A 21,912-nucleotide genomic window follows, 5' to 3' on the forward strand; every position below is an offset into this window, starting at 1 on the left:
GTGAATGTCTAAGTAGGTCCAGTAGGCCAAAACAGGAATCAAAGGGGTCCATAGGCAAAAAAAATGGTTGAGATCCACTCTAGCATGTGTTTTTCTATTTAAAGTGTAATGCGATTTAAGGGAGATTTGACTGTTATTTCTTGTGAATTGAATGACCATGTACAGGCTCCTTCCATTTATGTATGCAACATACATCTAAATTGTGTGTACACACACACACACACACTCTCTCTCTCTCTCTCTCTAAGACAGTAAGCATAAAAAGAAGACTTCTCTTTCTCTGGGGAATTCTTTATATAAAATATAAACCCCACTTGTGTATATTTTATTCCCTAGTTTCATTTCAGTCTGTTCCTTTAACTGCTGCTGCTGTTGTGATAAAACTATAAATCCCTTGTTTCTGCACATGTAATCAATGTAAATTCTCTCTCTCTCTCTCTCTATATATATATATATATATGTATATATATTTATATCTTTTGTGTTTTATTTCAGCCTTTCCTGATGCTGCCTCTAATGGAGGAGTTAAACCCACTGAAAATGACAAATGGTGCTCTTGGAAATGTTGCAAGTAAATTGCTTTCCTTTTTTTTTGTTTTGTTTGCCCTCTAACAACATTTTTTTGTAATCTGCTGAAGTTTTCATTTATCTTCCTACTTTATTGGTAGGGACTCAGCCTCCCTTCCTTTCTCTCTCGCTCTTTCTCTCTTTCTCTCTCGCTCTTTCTCTCTCTCAAATGAGTAGAATATAGAAAAGTAGGGACTGTTTAACCCTTTTGTTATATTTCTGTGAAAAGAAAAAGAACATTGTTTCAATTACATTTGAAAATAATGAAAAAGTTTGTAAAATTCACCACCACCGCCACCACCACCATCATCATCATCATCATCATCATCATCATCATCATCATCATCATCTATAATTTAACATCATAGGCGCAGGAGTGGCTGTGTGGTAAGTAGCTTGCTTACCAACCACATGGTTCCGGGTTCAATCCCACTGTGTTGCATCTTGGGCAAGTGTCTTCTACTTTAGCCTCGGGCCGACCAAAGCCTTGTGAGTGGATTTGGTAGATGGAAACTGAAAGAAGCCTGTCGTATATATGTATGTATATGTGTGTGTGTGTGTCTGTGTTTGTACCCCAACATCGCTTGACAACCGATGCTGGTGTGTTTGCATTCCTGTAACTTAGCGGTTCGGCAAAGGAAACTGATAGAATAAATACTAGGCTTACAAAGAATAAGTCCTGGGGTCAATTTGCTCGACTAATGGGGGTGTTCCAGTATGGCCACAGTTAAACAGTATCCATGTCCCATGTTGGCATAGGTTGCATGGTTTAGTAGGATCTGATGGGTCCAAGAACTGCATTGTGTCCCAGTATCTGCTTTGGTATGGTTTCTGTGGTTGACCACACTTCCTAACACCAATAAGCAAGGAATTTTAATGGAAGGTTTTCATTAGATCTCTTTATTATAAGAGAAAGTTTGTGCCACAGAACTAGGGGTGGCCTTAGGGAGGTTGGTATCAAAAAGGCTTAATTCTTGCTGGTGCTGGTGAGTGAGTGTACGGAGACAACATAGATAGAAAGGCCCTGCCATGATAAAATACTTTCGGTACTCCATAGAATCATTGGTGACAGGAAGGACATCCAGCCATAGAAATCATATTAAAAATGGAATGTGAGATTGCGATGTCTTCAGATCTGCCTTGGAGGATAGTAACTCCAACTAAAAACCAAACTAGATCTAGATGATGCGTCAACAATATCATCACCATTTGATGTCTGTTTTCATGCTGGTATGGGTTGGGAAAGCAAACATGATGATGATGATGATATTAGCTGGCTGACAAATGCTAAAGAATTTATTTACTTTGCTATATTTAGATTCATTCCTCTATATCCCAATGGCAATATATATATATATATATATATATATATATATATGAAAAATAAAATTATATCTTAAGTGTGTGTGTGTGTATCTATGTGTATATTATGTGTGGTGTGAGGGTGAGATGAATGGTTTTATTACATGTTTTTTTCCTCCCAATTAACCATTATGGGTGTTGAAAATTGTATATCTTAGTGTAAGCCTGAGAGGCTAAACTTACTGATATGAGACATGATAGTTCTGGGTTCCATGAGGATTGCTCCTTGTCCACAGGGAGAAAAAAAAACAACAACCTAATCTTGAGTGTGTGTGTCATTATTAAAAGGCGAATATTTGTCATCCTCTAGTTCAACACTCAGGATTCCTCTCCTTCCTAAGAAGTTTTGTTGAAGAAATACATTTTTCATCATTATTGTTTTCTTTATTATTATTATTATTATTATTATTATTGTTATTTATGATAATAATATTGCATTAGTTGTCTGTTCCCTTCCTCTATATTCTCCTTCTGCCACCTCCAACTCCTTGTATTCTTAACTTGCTTGCTCTCCCTCTCTCTCTCTCTCCACTAAGTATAGATACACTGTTTCTGTTTAGGTAGTAAGTACTCAATCACAATTATGGTATTCCTGTCTTTAAGGATTACCTGATTTCTCTTGTGTCTTTAGCTGTTAAGTGTTCTGTCATTTTGACGAATATTCCCAATCTTTTCCCATTGTAGTTGAGGAGACAGTATGGGTGCTCTGTGGATGTTCATGTTGTGCTAAAATCTAAAATCTCATTTCTATCTATCCGATTTCCATAGGTTTTTTTTGTTTCTTTTGTTGTTATTTATTTGTATTTATTTATTTATTTATTTATTTATTTATTTATTTATTTACTTACAGGATTTCTTTTTGCTTTTCTTTAAGTAATCATCTAAAAACAGGATTTTTTTCATTCTGCTACACCTTAATATACATACATGTGTACAAGCATTTGTGTTTGTGTGTGTGTGTGTGTGTGTATATATATATATATATATATGTATGTTTTGGTTGGTAGTTGTAGAATTAACTGGTCTGTGGTATTATTGATATTCTCAGCTTACTAACTGTAGGAAAACTTGAACTCAACATTATAAATAAATTAAAAAAAATTTTTTTTTCTTTTTAAATTGAAAAATTTATTTAGCACAGCTGTTACTCGTAATGGTCTGCTGTTCATATACACTGATGCAAGCAAAGGTATATGGTTGAGAAATTAGGTTCCCAACCATGCAGTTCCACGTTCAATTTCACTGTGTAGTATTTTGAGCAAGTGTCTTTTACATTAGCCCTGGGTTGACCAAAGCCTTGTGAGTGGATTTGGTTATGAAAACTGAAAGAAGCTGCTGTGTGTGTGCGTGCGTGCATGCATGTGTGTGTGTGTATAAATATATATAAAGGTGAAGTTGACTTCGGCAGAATTTGAACTCAGATCGTAGCGGCAGACGAAATACCGCTAAGCATTTCGCCCGGAGCGCTAACGTTTCTGCCAGCTTGCTGCCTTCTGATTTGGCATGGTTTCTATGGCTGGATGTTCTTCCTAATGTCAACCACTCCAATGGTGTAGTGGGTGCCTTTTATGTGCCACCAGCATGGGTACCAGTTGTGCGACACCAGTATCTGCCATGACTACGATTTCACCTGGCTTAATGGGTCTTCTTCTCAAGCATGGCATAATGCCAAAGGTCTCGGTCACTTGTCATTGCCTCCTTGAAGCCCAAAACTCAAAGGGTGCTTTTCATGTGCCACTGGCTTTGGCCACTTTGTCTCTATGAGACACGAGATGATGTCAGGCAGATTAATATCAGAAGAGTTAATTGGTTGGCATGTAAGTTAGGAGTAGAGCTTGTTAACTTGGGAGATTATCTCAGAAGTATATTGTACTTTGTCTAAAAACAAAATACTATTTATGACTGTAGCAAAGTTTGAACCTCTGACTATGTGATCAGTAAATGTAGTTCAATCACTGTGCCTCTCGTTTCTGGATGATTATATCAGTTGGAAAGAACATACCTTTCCATTTAAACCACAGCAGAATAATGATTTATGCACCAAGTGTTGGCTTGTTTTTCTTTTTTTTTTTTCATTGTTGTGTGTGCCTTACAACAAAGGACCACAGTACTTTGTGAGATATGCAACCCATTCAATCCATTCGAGTGTGAAAAAATGGTTGTAAAATGATGACAATTATATTTTATGTGTATTGTTTGTATTCTTCTGTCTGTCTGTCACCTTTCTCTCTCTCTCACACACATCCTTCCACCCTCTCTCTCACCTACTTTTCACCTCTCACTCTCTTGTGTGTTTTTTTTTTAATCTCAGTTCTCCCCTCATTTCTCTGGCTCATCAGGAATCCCAATTGATTTTATCTTTCTAAATAAACTTAACAAAAATTTCTGAAATTACAATGAATTTTATGTGTGTGTGTGTGTGTGTGTGTGTGTGTGTGTGTGTGTGTGTGTGTGTGTGATTGTATGTTCGTGACTCCGTGTTTTTGTATGTTTGTGGTTGTGTGTGTATATGTCAGGGCAGGTATTTGTGTATGCTATGAGAATTCTTGCATTAATCCATGTTGATGATATTAATTATTTCTTTACTGATTTCTTTAAAAATCTCTGTGGGGCAAAAGATATACTCAAATGGCTTGTCCTCAGTGCATGGCTGCTATTTGCTTTATCAAACCCAAAAGGATGGAAGATAAGGTTGAGGAGCTTGGCAGGATTTCAACTCAGAATGTAAAGAGGCAGCTAAATACCATAATATGTATATATTTAGTGTGGTACGTTCCTGTTTTTTCTATTCATCGCTTAAATAATAATAATGATAATAATGATGATCATAACCCTTTCTGATATTGGCACAAGGCCTGAAATTTTTGGGGAAGGGGCTTGTCGATTACATTGACACCAGTACATGATGGTACTTATTTTATCGACTTTGAAAGGCTGAATAATAGTAATAATAATAATTATGATAATAAATGTCCTGATGCAGTACCAGTTAGTGGCTCTCATGGTTTCTGACCATAACTGGTTGGAAGTGTTATCATGTATATGTTTTGTCTTGGTATAAAAGATGAGCTACAGCAAATACTCTACTCAATACCACAGATTTGTTTGTCAGTCGCTTGACCATTACCAGATGAGCATGTCCCTTAGTGGCTGATGGTATGTGTTGAGAAGGAATGCTTTCGGGCTTAAATAATTCATCTCTGGAAACATGGGTGATTCATTCATTATCTTTAAACAAACCCTATTCAGGGACCTTTTGAGCAAGATGGGCTACTTGACCTGAATAAAATTGGACCCCACTTGCAAGGACATGTGCTGTTTATCTTCATATGAGATCACCATGTCATGCACATATGGTTTTGATGTTGTGGTAGTCATGGTGGGAATATTGCAGTTACTCTGCAAAATTCAGTGGCACACCTGAACTAAAAATATAATGAAAAGTATAGGGGGAAAATTTATATTCAGGTTACACTGCAGCACACCTAGGATCATCTTGTGACACACCAGTGTGCTGTGGCATACTGGCTGTGGAGCACTGGTATATTGGGCTTCATATATTTGTACCCCAATGTTACTTTGATGGCATGCATTGTTCTCTCACTCACTATTAATAATAATAATGATAATAATAATAATATGGCACCAACATACACTGGAAAAAGTAATGGATGAAATGCGGAACGCAAAAATCCTCTGGGACTTTGATTTCCAGACAGACAAAGTGTTAGAGCGCTGAAGGCTGGATATAGTAACCTTTAAGAGGGACAAACAAGAATGCCTAATAATTGACGTGGTGGTGCCAGGAGATCAACATGTCATCATGAAAGAAAGAGAAAAGATTGATAAATATGGAGACCTGAGAATTGAGATCGCTAAGATATGGCAGCTATAAGAGTCAAACATAAAGGTTATCCCTATTGTCATCAGAGCATTGGGTTCAATACCAGCCAATCGGAAAAAAACATCTGAAAACTTTAGAAATACCCTACAATTTAAGCGTATTGCAAAAGTTGGCATTACCTGGAACTGCATGCATATTGCGTAAAGTACTGTCTGTCTGAGGTCCTTGTTGTGACTTGACAAGCAGTACAAATCCCCAGTAGACACAATATCTTCAATCAACAACCTCATGATATTATATACTATGCGATGTCTATAATAGTAATAGTAATAATAATAATAATAATAATAATAATAATAACACTACTAATATTAATAATAATAGTTTCTAAAATAGACACAAGGCCTGCAATTTCCTATGTTAAGTGTTCAGATCCTCTGGAGGTGGACTTTTTCTTTTATCCTTCCTGTAAGTAGGAGATGAGGATTGATAAAATTGCTAACTATGCACATGAATTAGAAGCTATTATCATTAAGGTGGTGAGCTGGCAGAATTGTTAGCACACCTGACGAAATGCTGTAAAGCATTTCGTCTGTCTTTACATTCTGAGTTGAAATTCTGCCACGGTTGACCTTGCTTTTCATCCTTTTGTTGTTGATGTAATTGCCTAGCTCCCTTCTCTAAGATTTGAGGCCTTGTGCCTATAATAAAGATTATGAATACTATTATTATTATTAGAGTGGTGGATTGGCAGAATTGTTAAAACATTGGACAAAATGCCTCATATTATTTATTTTGGTTCTTTACACTCTGGGTTCAAATCCCACTAAAATCACCTTTGTTTTTCATCTTTTAGGGTTGATAAAATTAAGTACCAGTTAGGTACTGGGCTCCATACAGTTGACTGATTCCTCTCTCCTGCCAAATTTTTGTTTGTTAGTTTCTAATAATAATTTCTATTATTATTATTATTATTGGCAGTGGACTAGCAGAACCATTAGAGCATTAGACAAAAGGCCTTTATTTAGTTACAGCTCTTTACAATCTAAGTTCAAATCTCACTGAGGTCATGTTAGCCTTTTTATCCTTCTGGTGTCAAAATAAGGTATTAGCAAAATACCTAGATTGGTTTGATTAACTGTTTTCCTGAAAGGTGTGATCTTGTACTAACGTTAGAAATCAATATTATTTATAGGTTATTAGTGAAATATCTGAAATAGTATCATACAGGACTAAAAAAATATTGTTACAATATTTAGCTTCATTGTTGTGTGCTTTGTTGAAATCTTCTTAGAATCAAATTTGCATTTATTAGGGGTCAACAAAACAGGACTACCTGTAGAGGCCACAGTTGATCCATTTATACTCACCCTTCTTCTATCAAGCTGTGATCTATTGCTAGGGTTAAAAAATGTAAGAGCACTAGATTTTAATCTTATTCATCTATGTTCTGATCCCACGAGAATCACCTAAGCCTTCTGTCCCTCAAGAGTTGATAGAATAATTACCAGCACATATGTACTTCAGTAGATTCAATTAATTACAACCACTTTCCTTATAACCTTGTGTTAATTTAAGCAATTTGTGTAGATGGGTGGGTAGGTGGGTGGACTAAATGCTTTATGCTCTTTAGTTGTGTTCCATTACATTTTGAATTCAAATACCCATTGGGGTTGATGATAAAGTAAGTACTAGTCAAGTACTCCTCCCTCAAAATGTGTGGGCATTGCGCCAAATGGAAATAAATGATTGGAACGGCAGACATGTTAGGAGGTCATACTAAATGCTGTAGGCTATCTAAAACTGTTGTTTTACGTTCTAGGTTCAAACCCTGCTGGATCAGCTTATCAACATAATAACCAAATATCAATGTCAATCTAATCTACAATACAACCTGCCTCCTATGTACACACACACACGCACATATGCATGCACACACACAGGGTTTCTGGCTTTAAGAAGGCAAGTTGTCAAGATTGTTAGCAAATTGGCTTTTTACATTCTGAGTTCAAGCCCCGGAAGAGGCCTCATGGCAGTCCCTCTCTTACACCCCCACCAGTTGGAAGATGCAGAGGAGTCAGCACGGGACTGCCTGCAATGGAGAGCTCTGGCAAACCTGGTTGACTTTACGCATGATGACGTCTCTGGGACCACTAACCTGGGATGACCCCAGCCCCATCAGACAACAGCATGAAGCAAGCAAAAAGCAAACAAGTTCAAATCTTGCTGAAGTTATGTTTGCCTTTCATGCTTTTTGGGAACCAATGAAATTAAGTATCAGTCAAATTCTAGGGTCAGTTTAATAGACTAACATCTCACTCCCCACTTCAAAAAAAAAAAAAAAAGAAAACATCCAGGTCTTTTGCCTATACTAGATGCAATTGTTATATAAGAGGGATGGATTGTCAGAATTGGTTGACTGTTGGATTAAATGTCTTACTGTATTTATTCTGAGTTTTTGTAGTCTGTGTTCAAATCCTGCCAAGGTCAGCTTTGCTTTACATCCTTTTGGGGTCAATAAAATATAGCACTATTTTAGTACAAGGGGTCAGTAGTATCAACCGACCCTCCCTCCTCCCTTTAATATTGCTGGCCATGTGCCTAAATCCAAACCAATTATTGTTTTTTTCCTCTTTTTTCCACATCAATAATAAAGAAGGGGGTAATGTTAATATAACTTATTGATCCACTACAGGCAGTATGTTTCAGATAATAGTTGTTCGAACAGCTCATTTGGAAAACGTAATGGGGGGGGGGGAGGTGCAGTGTAATGGGGAGAGGTGGGTAGAGAGAGGGAGAGGGAGACAGAGAAAGAAATTGGTAAGGTGAAGAATGAGGGAGGAACAAATAAAACAAAACAGAAACTAAATAGGAAACCAAAAAGAAAAAAACTTCAAGAAATTCCTTGTGGAAAGATTTGATAATTGGTTAGTTCCAAATGAGTGATTGTATTGTGTGTGTATTAAAGAAATGGTTGCTTGTTCTGAGAATGGAAATTACTAGATAACTGCTTTAAGCTTATTTTACTGCTGCCATGACACCCCCATCATCATCATGATCATCTCCAATGCACTGGTTGTTGCTACCACCAACACTGCTGCTCTGTTTCTCTCTTCAGCCATGAGTACTATTGTACTCACTATCTCTGCTACTACTATGACTGTCACTTCTACACTGTCACTGGCCTTACTACACTGTCGTTACCAAAACTCACATCACTACCGTGTCACTACTACAACTGGTAACACTAAACACTACGCTGCTAACACCACGGACGTAACAACGCTGTCGCTACCACCCACCACTGGTACTATTACACTGTTACTGCCAGTACAACAATTGCTACTACTACTGGTTACACTACAGTATTTCTACCACCACTGGCAGCACCATGCTGTTTCTACCAACACTGGCAATAATATTCTATTTTTACCACCATTGGCAACATTATGCTGCTTTTACCACCACTGGCAATGCTATACTGTTTCTACCACCACTGACAGCACCTGTATGCTGTTTCTATCACCATTGGCAACACTGTATGCTGTTTCTATCACCATTGGCAACACTATGTATGCTGTTTCTACCACTACTGGCAACCCTATGTATGCTGTTTCTACCACCACTGGCAGCACCTGTATACTGTTTCTATCACCATTGGCAACACTGTATGCTGTTTCTATCACCATTGGCAACACTATGTAAGCTGTTTCTACCACCACTGGCAACTCTATGTATGCTGTTTCTACCACCACTGGCAGCGCCTGTATGCTGTTTCTACCACCACTGGCAGCGCCTGTATGCTGTTTCTATCTCCATTGGCAACACTGTATGCTGTTTCTACCACCACTGGCAGCACTTGTATGCTGTTTTTACCACTACTTGCAGCACAATGCTGTTTCTCTCACCACTGGCAATGCTATGCTGTTTCTTATTTCTTTACTGCCCACAAGGGGCTAAACATAGAGGGGACAAACAAGGACAGACAAAGGGATTCAGTCAATTATGTCAACCTCAGTGTGTAACTGGTACTTATTTAATCGACCCCGAAAAGATGAAAGGCAAAGTCGACCTCTGCAGAATTTGAACTCAGAACGTAGCGGCAGACAAAATACTGCTAAGCATTTTGCCTGGCGCGCTAACGTTTCTGCCAGCTCGCCACCACTTGCAAAGTTGTGTTGTTTCTACCACCACTGACAATGCTATGCTGTTTCTACCACCACTGGCAACTCTATGCTGCCAGTGGTGGTAGTAACACTGCCAGTGATTGTAGCAACACTGTAGTAACACTACAATCACTGGTACTATCACCATGGACAGTACAACATTGTCACTATCATCACAACATGGTTGCTAGCACCACTGGCACTTTCAGTGTCTCTATTACAGTCACCATCGCCACTGGCAACACTACCTGGTTACTCCCATCACTGAGCACGACGACTATCACCACTGTACTGTAGCTACTACCCCTAAGTTGTCACTACCAACACTGGCACCCCTGTATTGTTGTTGTCACCACTGGCAAAAGCTTCACTGTTACTACTGCAAGCAGCAACACTGCAACATTGTCAGCATCACCATCGTAATCTTGCTTATTATCTCACTGCCACAGCGGTTGTCACAATTACTCCCTTCCCCCCACCTCTACCACCCATGAGCAACCAGGCCCCCCTTCTTCTCTGCCACACACACCCACACACTTCCTGTTGCCTCTATTGATCTGTTTGTGTCACCTAATGGCTATGAGTGTTCACCATGGCTTAGCTTGTCCTTCTTTTCTTTTCTCTATTCTTACTCACTGTTTAAACATGCACACACACACACATCCACATGCACACACACCCATGCTAACACATGCACACACACATGTGGAGATGTGTCAGCATATACGTCTTGCATATGAGTGTGCATGTTGGTGTTTAATGAAGCATACATGTTTGCATGCCTGCATGCATGCATGTGTGAGTGAATGTGTATGTGTGTGTCTGTGAGAGAGAGAGAAAGTTCTTTGGTGATGTTGTTAGTGTAAGATTCCAAATTCTCCTTGCTCAAGGCTTCATGTCTACTTAAGAAATTTTAGGACATCATTGGAAAATTCTGTTTGATGATAAATACTTTATTCATTTAGATGTTCCCAGTGTTGATTTTAATTTCTGTACCTTGTTATTAAGGGCAGCTGGTAATGGATTTAGTAAAGTGGTACATTAATTGGCCTTATGTTTAATTACGTCATCTTGCATTTTGTGAGTTCAGACTTAGTTGAGTCTCACTTCACTGTTTATTTAACTTAGCCTCTCATTATACAAAACATGTAACAGCCACATATAGTGATCAAATCTCCTCTGTCAGCCCCTCTCAGTTCAAAAAATGTACGGTCCTGTGCTTGTTTGAAATCATTGTCATCATCATTATTAGTATGTTACATAAAAAATGCTCAGTAGCATTTTTTTGGTTCTTTACATTTCTGAGTTCAAATCTGCCATGGTTCACTTACCTTTCATCCTTTCAGAGTTGATAAAATAAATTGCCAGTCAAGTACTGAGATTGATGTAATCTACTAAGCCTCCCTCCTAAAATTACTGGTAAGCAGAGCAATGTGCTTTGCTATTGCATACAAAGCAAAAATTGTTGCTTGGTTGGAAACCACAATTGTATAGGTATGTGGAAGGTAAAAGCAGTCTTACTGGTTTGACTTTGGTCATTGTGTCATTGGCCTTTTGTTTTGCTCAATCTTCTTTGTCTATCTGTCTTTCACTGCGTGTGTCTGTGTATGTCTTGTGTTGTGTGAATGTATGTCAGTATATATAAAAGTGCAGATGTGGCTTTGTGATTAAGAAGCTTGCTTCCCTACACATTGTGTGGTACCTTGGGCAAGTGTCTCTTTCTCTAGCCTTGGGCTGACCAAAGCTTTGGCGAATTGATTTGATAAATGAAAACTGTGTCTGTGTGTGCCCTTATCTTGACATCATGTGTTGACTGTAAGTGAGCATTACCGTCATACTGTTATACAAGTAGTGTTACAATACATATAAAACTTTTCATCTTAAGTATGTACTGTAAGTGCTCAGTTTGGTTTACTACTCATCATTGAGCAGGTAGATATATATTAGAAACAGAGAATGGACAAGCAAAATGTATTGTATCATTCTGGGGCATTTAATTTATAATTGAAACATAGTGCAGATTAGTTATATTAAATATGTATATAACTATTCTGCAGTGTGTTTACATACTGGTGTAGGAGTGGCTGTGTGGTAAGTAGCTTGCTTACGAACCACATGGTTCCAGGTTCAGTCCCACTGCGTGGCACCTTGGGCAAGTGTCTTCTACTATAGCCTCGGGCCGACCAAAGCTTTGTGAGTGGATTTGATAGACAGAAACTGAAAGAAGCCCGTTGTATATATGTGTATATATATATATATATATATATATATATATATATATATATATATATATATATATATATATATATATATATATGTGTGTGTGTGTGTGTTTGTGTGTCTGTGTTTGTCCCCGCCAACATCGCTTGACAACCGATGGTGGTGTGTTTACGTCCCCATAACTTAGCAGTTCGGCAAAAGACTGATAGGATAAGTACTAGGCTTACAAAGAATAAGTCCTGGGGGTCGATGTGCTTGACTAAAGGCGGTGCTCCAGCATGGCTGCAGTCAAATGACTGAAATGAGTAAAAAAGTATTATAAATTAAATGCTACAAAGAGTGTTGTTCATTTCAAATATTCTGTGAGAATATGTCTGGTTATAGCAAAATATTATCTTGCTTGGAAACAGGAAGGGCATCTGGCTGTAGGAAATCTGCCTCAACAGATTCTGTCTGACCCATGCAAGCATGGCAATGTGGGTTTTAAATTTTGATAATGGTATGAAGTATGTACACATATTTATCATTCACTCTTAGTTTAGCTACATCTAAAATAAAACAAAACAATTAACCCTTTAGCATTTAGAGCAGCCATATCCAGCCTAAATATACCTACTTGTTTTATGTTAAAACTAGCTAGATCTAGCTTCTCACACCTACCCTACAATGTTATTCCAAAAATTAAACCTTCCCATTATTGAAACCTCAGGGTTTCAAAACATTGCATGATTGATTCAAAACAATGTAAATTGAAAAGCATTACACTCAAACAAGCTGAAGGCTGAAGGGTTAAAGTTGCAATTGTCTCTGCATAAGAAGTGTTTCTATGGTTTATGTTTTATAGATATTTTTAATCCTTCCAGATAATCTAGTTTGTAAAGTTATATATCGGTTTGGTAATACCTTTATAGTCTTTTAATAACCAATGTATGTGTTTTAAAAATAATTTTTCACATTTTAGTTTAATATCCTCTGCATTTTTGAAACATTTGTATCTGGCCTGGTGGATATTTTATATCAAAACTTGCCACTAAATTGTATAATTGCGTAAACCTTAAATAGTTAAGTGATTTTAATCATTTTTTTTTTTTTATTATCTATTTTTCTATTTGTTTTCACTCGAGAAAAGCATGAATGGGTTTAGAGCATGTTTAGAGCTGGTTTAACTTGTCCAATATTTCTTAGTTTAAAATGAAGGCATGGAGCTATCATTTAAAAGCATTTCATGAACTCTACTTGAGATTTCATTAGCTAATTTAATTAAATTGGGAGCTTTTATAATTGATAAGTCTAAATGTGGAGAGATTTATGGTTGAGATTGATTTTCTTTTATTTATTTATTTATTATTTTGATATTTGTTTTTTCTATACTGGCATAAGTTGGATGGTCATGGGGGAGAAAGGGTGGCGAGGGATGGGTAGGACCAAACGATGACATCACTAACTTGGGAAGCCCAAGGCTGTGGTGGCTGTGGAATTGAGAGGCTGTGGCTGTACCTGATCTGAATATGCCCCCTTTTAGTGGTAATGATGGCGGGTAATGCATGCCAGCAAGCTGTCTTTGGCTGGATATAGAATGATAACATATAAAAGAGGTGGTAAGTCTTTGTTTAGAAACAGCTGTCTCACCCCCCCTCTCTCTTTCTCTCTGTCTTCCTGTCCCTCACCATGTCAGTCTGTCTCCACCCTCCCTACTTTCATAATTTCTTTCTCAAAGAAGAATATTGTTAGGCTTCTTACAGATAAAATAGATTAATAGCATAGTTTTTAAACAGTTATCTCTCTCTCTCTCTCTCTCTCTCTCTATATATATATATATATATATATATATATATATATATATATATATATATAAGCACAAAACTAAAAGAAAGAAAAGGAAACATTAAGCATTTGCCTATTTCTTTCATTTTTCATTCAATGCATCCTCATTCAAGTGTCTTTCTGTTATGACACAGCACAGACATAATAACTGAAATGCGTTTATTTTTTTTTAATGTCCAATAGCTTTGCTAAGTTATTGTATTTGATTGGATGTAAGAAGTTCCTTACTCCTACACCATGGCCCCACTCCTCCGAAAAGTACTCCTGTGTCATCCATTGATGCTGACTTGATACTGTAAGGCTGGTTACCATTACTTCTACACTTTCCACCACCATGCTAGATGCTGCAGTATTATTTATTCTGGTAATGTTACACATCAGTATAAGTGTATATGCAAGTCTATGAATGAGTAATTATATATACATACACATATATATATATTATATATATATATATATATATATATATATATATAAATTGTTATAGGCACAGACGTGGCTGTGTGGTAAGAAGCTTGCTTCCCAACCACATGGTTCCAAGTTCAGCCTCACTGTGTGGCACCTTGGGCAAGTGTCTCTTACTATAGCCTCGGGCTGACCAAAGCCTTGTGAGTGGATTTGGTAGACGGAAACAGAAAGAAGCCTGTCATGTATATGTATATATCCATGTGTGTGTCTTTGTTCTGTGTTTGTCTCCTCCATCACTGCTTGGCAACCAGTGTTAGTGTGTTTATATCCCTGTATTTTAGTGGTTCAGCCAAAGAGATCGATAGAATAAGTACTAGATTTAAAGAATAAATCTTGGGGTTGATTTGTTCAACTGAAACTCTTCAAGACTAGCATGGCCACAATCAAATGACTGAAACAAGAATAAATAATTAAATAAATATATATATACTATGTGGTGTAAATTTGTGTATTTTGTTACAGCCTTTTGTGCCTTGTGTATTTTTGTATAGCCTTAAATATTTTGTATCTTGGCTGGTAGAATCATTAGAGCATCAGAAAAAACGCCCTGTGATATTTCTTCTGGCTCATTACATTCTGAGTTCAAATCCTGCTGAGGTTACATTTTGTTTTATGTCCTTTTGGGATTGATAAAATAAGTCGAATACAGAGATCAATGGCATCAGTGGAATCCCTCCTTCAAAATTCCCGAAAGTGTGCCTAAATTAGAAGCATTTTACTATTATGAAGGTTGTGAACAGGTAGAATCTTTAGATCATTGGGCAGAATACCTTCAAGGTATTTTTGGAGTTTTTTAAGCTCTGAATTTATATCCTGTCAAAGTTAACTTTGTCTTTCATCAGGGTTGATAAAATACCAGTAAAGTAATGAGGTCGGCAACCTGACTCTCCCTCTCTCCCCACTCTCCAAAATTGCTGGCCTTGTCCTTAAATTAGAAACCATTTTTGTTGTTATTAATTACCTAACCCTTTTGTTACCTTGTTTCTTTCAAACTATATTTCTGTTGTTGCAATTAATTTTAAAAATAAAGAAGAAGTTAGTAAATTATCTTAGTCATTATTAAGCTGGTGCTCAGAAATAAGGGCAGGCATGGCTGTATGGTAAGAAGCTTGCTTCCCAACCGCATGGTTCTGGGTTCAGTTCCACTGCGTGGCATCTTGAGCAGATGTATTCTTCTATAGAGTGAGGCCTGCCAAAGCCTTGTGAGTGGATTTGGTAGATGGAAACTGTGTGTGTAATTGTGTCTGTGTTTGTCGCCCCAAACCACTGTGTTAGTGTGTTTATGTCCCTGTAATTTAGCGGTTCAGCAAAAAATGGACCAATAGAAAGAAGAAAAATCCTGGGGTTGATTTGTTCGATTAAAAACCCTTCAAGGTGGTGCTCCAGTATGGCCGCAATCAAATGACTGAAACAAATAAAAGATAAAATAAATTAAAGGTTTTAATTTACACTCTTTTCAAACAAGAAACTTATATCAGGACCAGGGATGGTCATGGGCAGATTGGTATCAGAAGGATTAAATACATCAAAAGTAATACACACATGCACATCATATGTGTGTGTGTGTGTGAAAGCAGGTGAAGTGAGGGGTTTTATATTCTCATCTAACCTTATATTCTATGCAATAAAATAATCAGACATGCTTACTGTCTCCTTACCTGTCTCTCTCTCTATCTGACTATGGTGCTGTATTAGCTTGTTTCATGGATTCCTTCCATTAGATGCACCGGATGGATCAGATCAATTGCCATGAATATTTTGATGCATTCCACCCTGACACAGGTCAACGTAAACTTTCAGTGTGTGCTAATTGGCTGTAGTGTTGTTAGTGTTTTTTTTTTTGTTGTTGTTGTTGTTGCTATATTGCAGTTCTTTTACTTAGTTATGTCTCTCTTGGTACAGTTTTCTGCTGTCCTTCTAGACCTGTCATTATCTACTCATAGACAAATCTCTATGCATTTACACTAGTTATACCTTCTCTCCCCCCCTCCCTCCTTGTTTGTAACAGTAGCAAGTGAAGGAGAATAATACTGAAATTATGAATCTAGTATTCACGATGCAATTGAATGTTGTGAAAAATAATAAGATTTACCCGTGCATGTACAGATGAGTGTTTTGCTCTCTCTCAATTCTCTTGACAGCAGTTGTTATCGATGATGTTGAATGATGACTGATGATGTTTGAAAAATAACAGAGTAGGATAAAAAGTAAATACATTAAACAAAATGATGGGGGAAAAAATCCTTGCAAAGATTTTGTTGGTTAAAATTTAAAGTTAATAGCAGGTTCATGCTTGACTTGGCAGGTACATGCTGCTAATAATAATAATAATAATAATAATAATAATAATAATAAGGAAGTAAATGGAGCAGGTGTATTAGAACAAATTATTTGATTCAAGTATCAGGATGATATGATATTTTGTAAAAAGTGACTCTAAAATATGCAACTTATGTACAGCTGAGAAAGAGTTAATCTTGAACAAATTCAATAACTCCAGTAATTATCTAAGCACAAAATGGCAATTTTCTAATGAAATATTGCCACTTGCACGAATACCTACTGAAATGTACAGAATGCATGTAAATCTCTATAAAGATGGTTCTTCATACACACCCTATTCTTTTGTTTTAAGTGTTTTTGTCATAAAACCCGAAACATTTTTCTTCTACTCTCACAACTTTCCCTTTTCAGTACTTCATCCTCGTTTTCTCTTAACTAAAGGATTACCTCTGAATTCTTTTTTGTTTCTTACTAATTCAAATTTTTCTTTCTAACTTTTGCAATTTAAGAGAAACAACCTTGCTCCCAGCTCAAGGTGTGTGTGTGTGTGAAGAAAAATCTCTTATGCATATATTAGTAATGTGCATGAATTGTGTTAAAGAGCATAATTCCTTACCTGCTAATATTTTTGAGTGAGTTATTTTCCTTATATTGGTAAAAAAAAAATAATGAGGACTTAAAAAGCATGAATAGTTTGGTAGTTAAAACTCATGGAAGTGTCTGTGGGCATAATGCTACATGGTGCTGTAAGTTACAAGCAGGGATTGCCAATGTAATAGACAATAGAGGAAGCGTTTCATAAGTTAAAATTTTATGAGAGAAACAAGGTGATTGCTTTTAACAAATATTTGTGTTGATCATGTCAATCAGGCTGTATGGGGTGTTATCATTCAGTATTTCAGTGGGTACTTACTAAAGTGGCAACATTTAGTGAAGAATTTTGATCTGACATTTAGCTTGTCTACAGATTTATTATGGATCTTGACTATTTTTTTTTTTATAGCTAAATATAACCAACTAATTTTGGGATTGTTTCTGTTCAGTCTGCCTCTCATGAACATCTTCAAGTGAAAATCTGCCACTTGATGTCAAATGCAATAAGTTCTTTCAGATACTTCACATAATTGGATAGTTTTGATAGAATTTTGTAAATTTCAGCATTTCTGTGCACTATTATAACTATTGTATGTATGCGTATGTATATATACATACATATGCATATACTTGTTTCAGACATTTGATTGTGGCCTTGCTGGAGCACCGCCTTTAGTTGAGCAAATCTTATTCTTTGTAAGCCTAGTACTTATTCTATCGGTCTTTTTTGTCGAACCACTAAATTACGGGGACATAAACACATCAGCATGGGTTGTCAAGCGATGTTGGGGGGACATGCACAAACACACACAAGCACACACACACACACACACACACACACACACACACACACACACACACATATACATACACACACACACACACACACACACACACATATACAACAGGCTTCTTTCAGTTTCTGCCTACCAAATCCACCCACAAGGCTTTGGTCGGCCCGAGGCTATAGTAGAAGACACTTGCCCAAAGTGCCACGCAGTGGGACTGAACCCAGAACCATGTGGTTGGTAAGCAAGCTACTTACCACACAGCCACTCCTGCGTTGTTCATCTTTGTGTCATCTTTTGCTTGTTTCAGTCACCACTTTGAATTGACACTTATATCCAGTTGGTCTCTTATGCTAAGCTGATAGTATGAAACATTAAATAACCAACACAGTTGCAAAGTGGTGGCAGTAGTCAAACACAAAGACACAAGCATACTTGTGTGGTGGGATTGAACCTGGAACCATGTGTTTGCAAAGTGAGCTTCTTAATCACACAGGCATATCTCTAATTGAATTAGTTTTGTGTTTTTTTTTGTTTTGTTTTCATGAAAGAAGAGTGTGATTGTATTGGATTAGTTAGGAATTTTTTGTTGCTGTTCTCCCCCACCCAGTACTGTTGCCATTGTAAACAGCACAAAGGAACAAAAGAAAAACAAGGAAAAAAAAAATTCTAAACAGTTACATACAACTCAGAAATGAACAATAACAACAAAATCTTAATTGCACAAAAAAAAAAAGTCTCCAATGACAAACAAACTGTTCATAGCTCAGCACCAAAGGTAAAAAAAAAAAGAATCAAAACAAAAAAAACAAAATTCCTATGCCTACCAAACAAAGTGATTCCAGCTACAGTTTGGCAAAGTGAAAGTGACACACTATTATAAAAGATGGCCGTAATAAACTTACTTATTAAATTTTCAGTGGAAGAACTAATTAAAGCTATCTGAGTATTATTGAATATTATTAAAGATAGAAAATTTTCATTGACTAATGACTCTATTTCGTACTGGTATTTTATAGGTGCAGGTAAAACTGTGTGATTGGTAAGTTTGCTTCCCAATCACCTGGTTTTGGGTTCAGTGCCACTGAGCAGCATTTTGGGCCCTGGATGGATTAAAGCCTTGTGAGTGGATTTGGTAGATGGAAACTGAAAGAAGTCTGTTGCATATGTGTGTGTGTGTGTGTATCTGTTATCTTTTACTTTTTTCATTAAATTCCATCCAAACCATGCGAGTATAGAAAAGTGAACATTAAAATGATGATGATGGTATTAATCTCAAAGTAAAATTAATACTATCATAAATTAAATTGTGGGTAATAAATTATTTAAATCTATAGTAAGATAAAAGTGAATAATCTTTCTCAAGAAGATTAAAATGATTGACCAATGACTATTTATTTTATAGTTGCTTGCTTAATGAAAATTGAATGCCATAATAGGTGGACCTTAATGAGTGATGTCTATAGAAAGTGAAAGATTTTTCGAATGAGTAATTTAGTTTGATAATGCTTACGTTATTTAAGGCTTTTACTCTTTATTGTAGTTTAATAGACATAAAGCTCCTTAATTTTTGAATCATGTCTTGAAATTTCATGTTGATCATTATTGTTTAACGTCCACTTTTCCACGACTGCATGGGTCAGATGGAATTTGTTGTAGATTTTCTATGGCTGGATGCTCATCCTGATGCCAACCCCCACCTGTTTCATAGCAAATAATATTTCCCCATAACTAGTTATGCTTTTGATGGAAGCCTGGAAGTGGAAGACCCTGTGTCCACTGTCTGGAAATCTTTTGTCACACATTTGGACTAAACAAAACAGGAGGATACATGTGGATGGGAGAGATGCTGAAGAGGTCACAGATGTGTGACGAAAGACTTCCAGACATAAGATAAAATAAGAACATATATATAGTGCTTGTGTTTCTTTAGCAAAAACCCAAACAAAAAAGATGACCATCTCGAAATATAACAATATCTGTTTTCACACATGATTTCACATCATGAATCTTGCAAAACAAATTCATAAATGTATATAAATTGGTATTGGGATGAGCATCCAACCATAGAAACTATGCCACAACAGTCAGTTGTAGTATGGTCAGCTCTGTGTGAAACCATCCATCCCATGCCAGCATGGAAAATGGACATTAAATAGTGATGATGACGATGATGATATCTCACTGTATTGGCCAGACTCTCGTATTATACACTGCTGGTCACAATGTGCTTCCTTGCATTGTTATAGATTTCAGATGATTCCTCCTTACCGACTAGGCAGGCAGGCAGGCAGGCAGGCAGGTAAGCCAACCAGCATAATCACTGAACAAAATGCTAGTCCATCAGATGCTTACCCATATAGCTGAGTGAACTGGAGTAACATGCAATGAAGTGTTTTGCTCTTGGACACAATGCACTGCCAGTCTTGGAATTGAAGCCATGACATTTTCTGATCACGAATGCAACACCCTAACCATTAGACCACACATCTTCGTTATGCACACACACAGAGGCCTATCAAATCCACTCACAAAGCTTTGGTTGGCCTGAGGCTTGGGCAAGTAGAAAACACTTGCCCAAGTTGCTACACACATGAGACTGAACCCAAGACCACATGGTTGGAAAGCAAACTTCCTTAACCTCACAACCATACCTGATAATAAATAACATTAATTGTGATAATATCATTGAATTATCATTAAAAGAAATAGGTGTGGGCCAAGGTGAAGCAATGACACCCGCCCTTATTAATGAATGCTTGTATAGGTATTGACTTGACTTTCTAATGGCAGCACCATTTCAGAACTTAGATATCTTTCTGTAGGGAACATCCTGTGTAGTGAAATGTCAGTAAGTGTTGAATAATGGAAATGTTGTCATCCTTTGTTCATTCTCAATACTTTCCTTATGTTTTAACCCTTTAGAATTTAAACCGATCATATCTGGCCAAAATATTTTACCTCTTTTACCTTCAAACTATTCAAATCTGGCCTTTTATATACCTACCCTACTGAGTCATTTTAAAAATAAACTGTCCCATTAAACTCTCAAAGCTATGAAATAATGCATACTTAATTTAAAATGATGTGAATATATAAGCATTATGTATGAAACAGTAATCTGAATACTAAAGGGTTATGTAATGAAATGAGAAAAAAGAAAATTAATTCCTTTGTATGTTGTGTGTGTCAATATATCTACACACACATGATAGGTTTGTTTCAATATTTTTTTGTATGCCAAATGCATTGCACAAAGCTTTGGTTAGCCTGGTGCTATAGCAGAAGACACCTGGCCCAAGGTACCATGCAGTGGGTTTGAACCCAAAACCGTGTAATTGGGAAGCAAACTTCTTATTACATAGCTATTCCTGCTCCTGAATAACAACAAAAGAAAAAGAAAGAAAAAAAAAGCCCCCCCCCCAAAAAAAAAAACATTGCTGCTAACGAAAAAGTAAGCCAAAAGAATGGTAGATAATGGTTTTCTTGAATAGGTCACTAGACAAGATTTCTAATAGAATAATTGATACCTGTCTTTGTAGAATGTTTCCAAGTCTAAAGTGATGAAAAATTTCTGGTGAAGACATCATCATCATGTCTTGTTTTAAGATATATTTATTTTCTTGGTTTAATGCCATCTTGCTACATTTCATTTCAACCAAACTGGTCTGTCAGACACCTTGTCTCTCTGATCAGGTTTCTCTCTCCCTCCACCATTTGTGAAGAAATCAATATTTTTGGAATTCTCATTTAGTTGTGTGTGTGTGTGTGTGTGTGTTACACGTTTGTGCTTGTA

At 36.8% G+C, this 21,912-nt stretch overlaps 1 protein-coding gene across 2 annotated transcripts in view; it reads left to right on the forward strand.

Annotated features, from left to right (window-relative positions):
- LOC106879200 (uncharacterized) overlaps window positions 1-21,912 on the forward strand; it is a 374,932-nt gene that overhangs the window by 95,345 nt on the left and 257,675 nt on the right. For both annotated transcript variants that reach the window (XM_089349772.1, XM_052966714.2), the window contains one exon: window positions 496-571. In XM_089349772.1, coding sequence (XP_089205898.1) covers window positions 496-571 — 76 coding nt within the window. The remainder of the gene's footprint in view (window positions 1-495; window positions 572-21,912) is intronic.

This window comes from Octopus bimaculoides, chromosome 3 (assembly GCF_046866305.1).
Source record: "Octopus bimaculoides isolate indiv1 chromosome 3, ASM4686630v1, whole genome shotgun sequence".
NCBI classification, from domain to species: domain Eukaryota; kingdom Metazoa; phylum Mollusca; class Cephalopoda; order Octopoda; family Octopodidae; genus Octopus; species Octopus bimaculoides.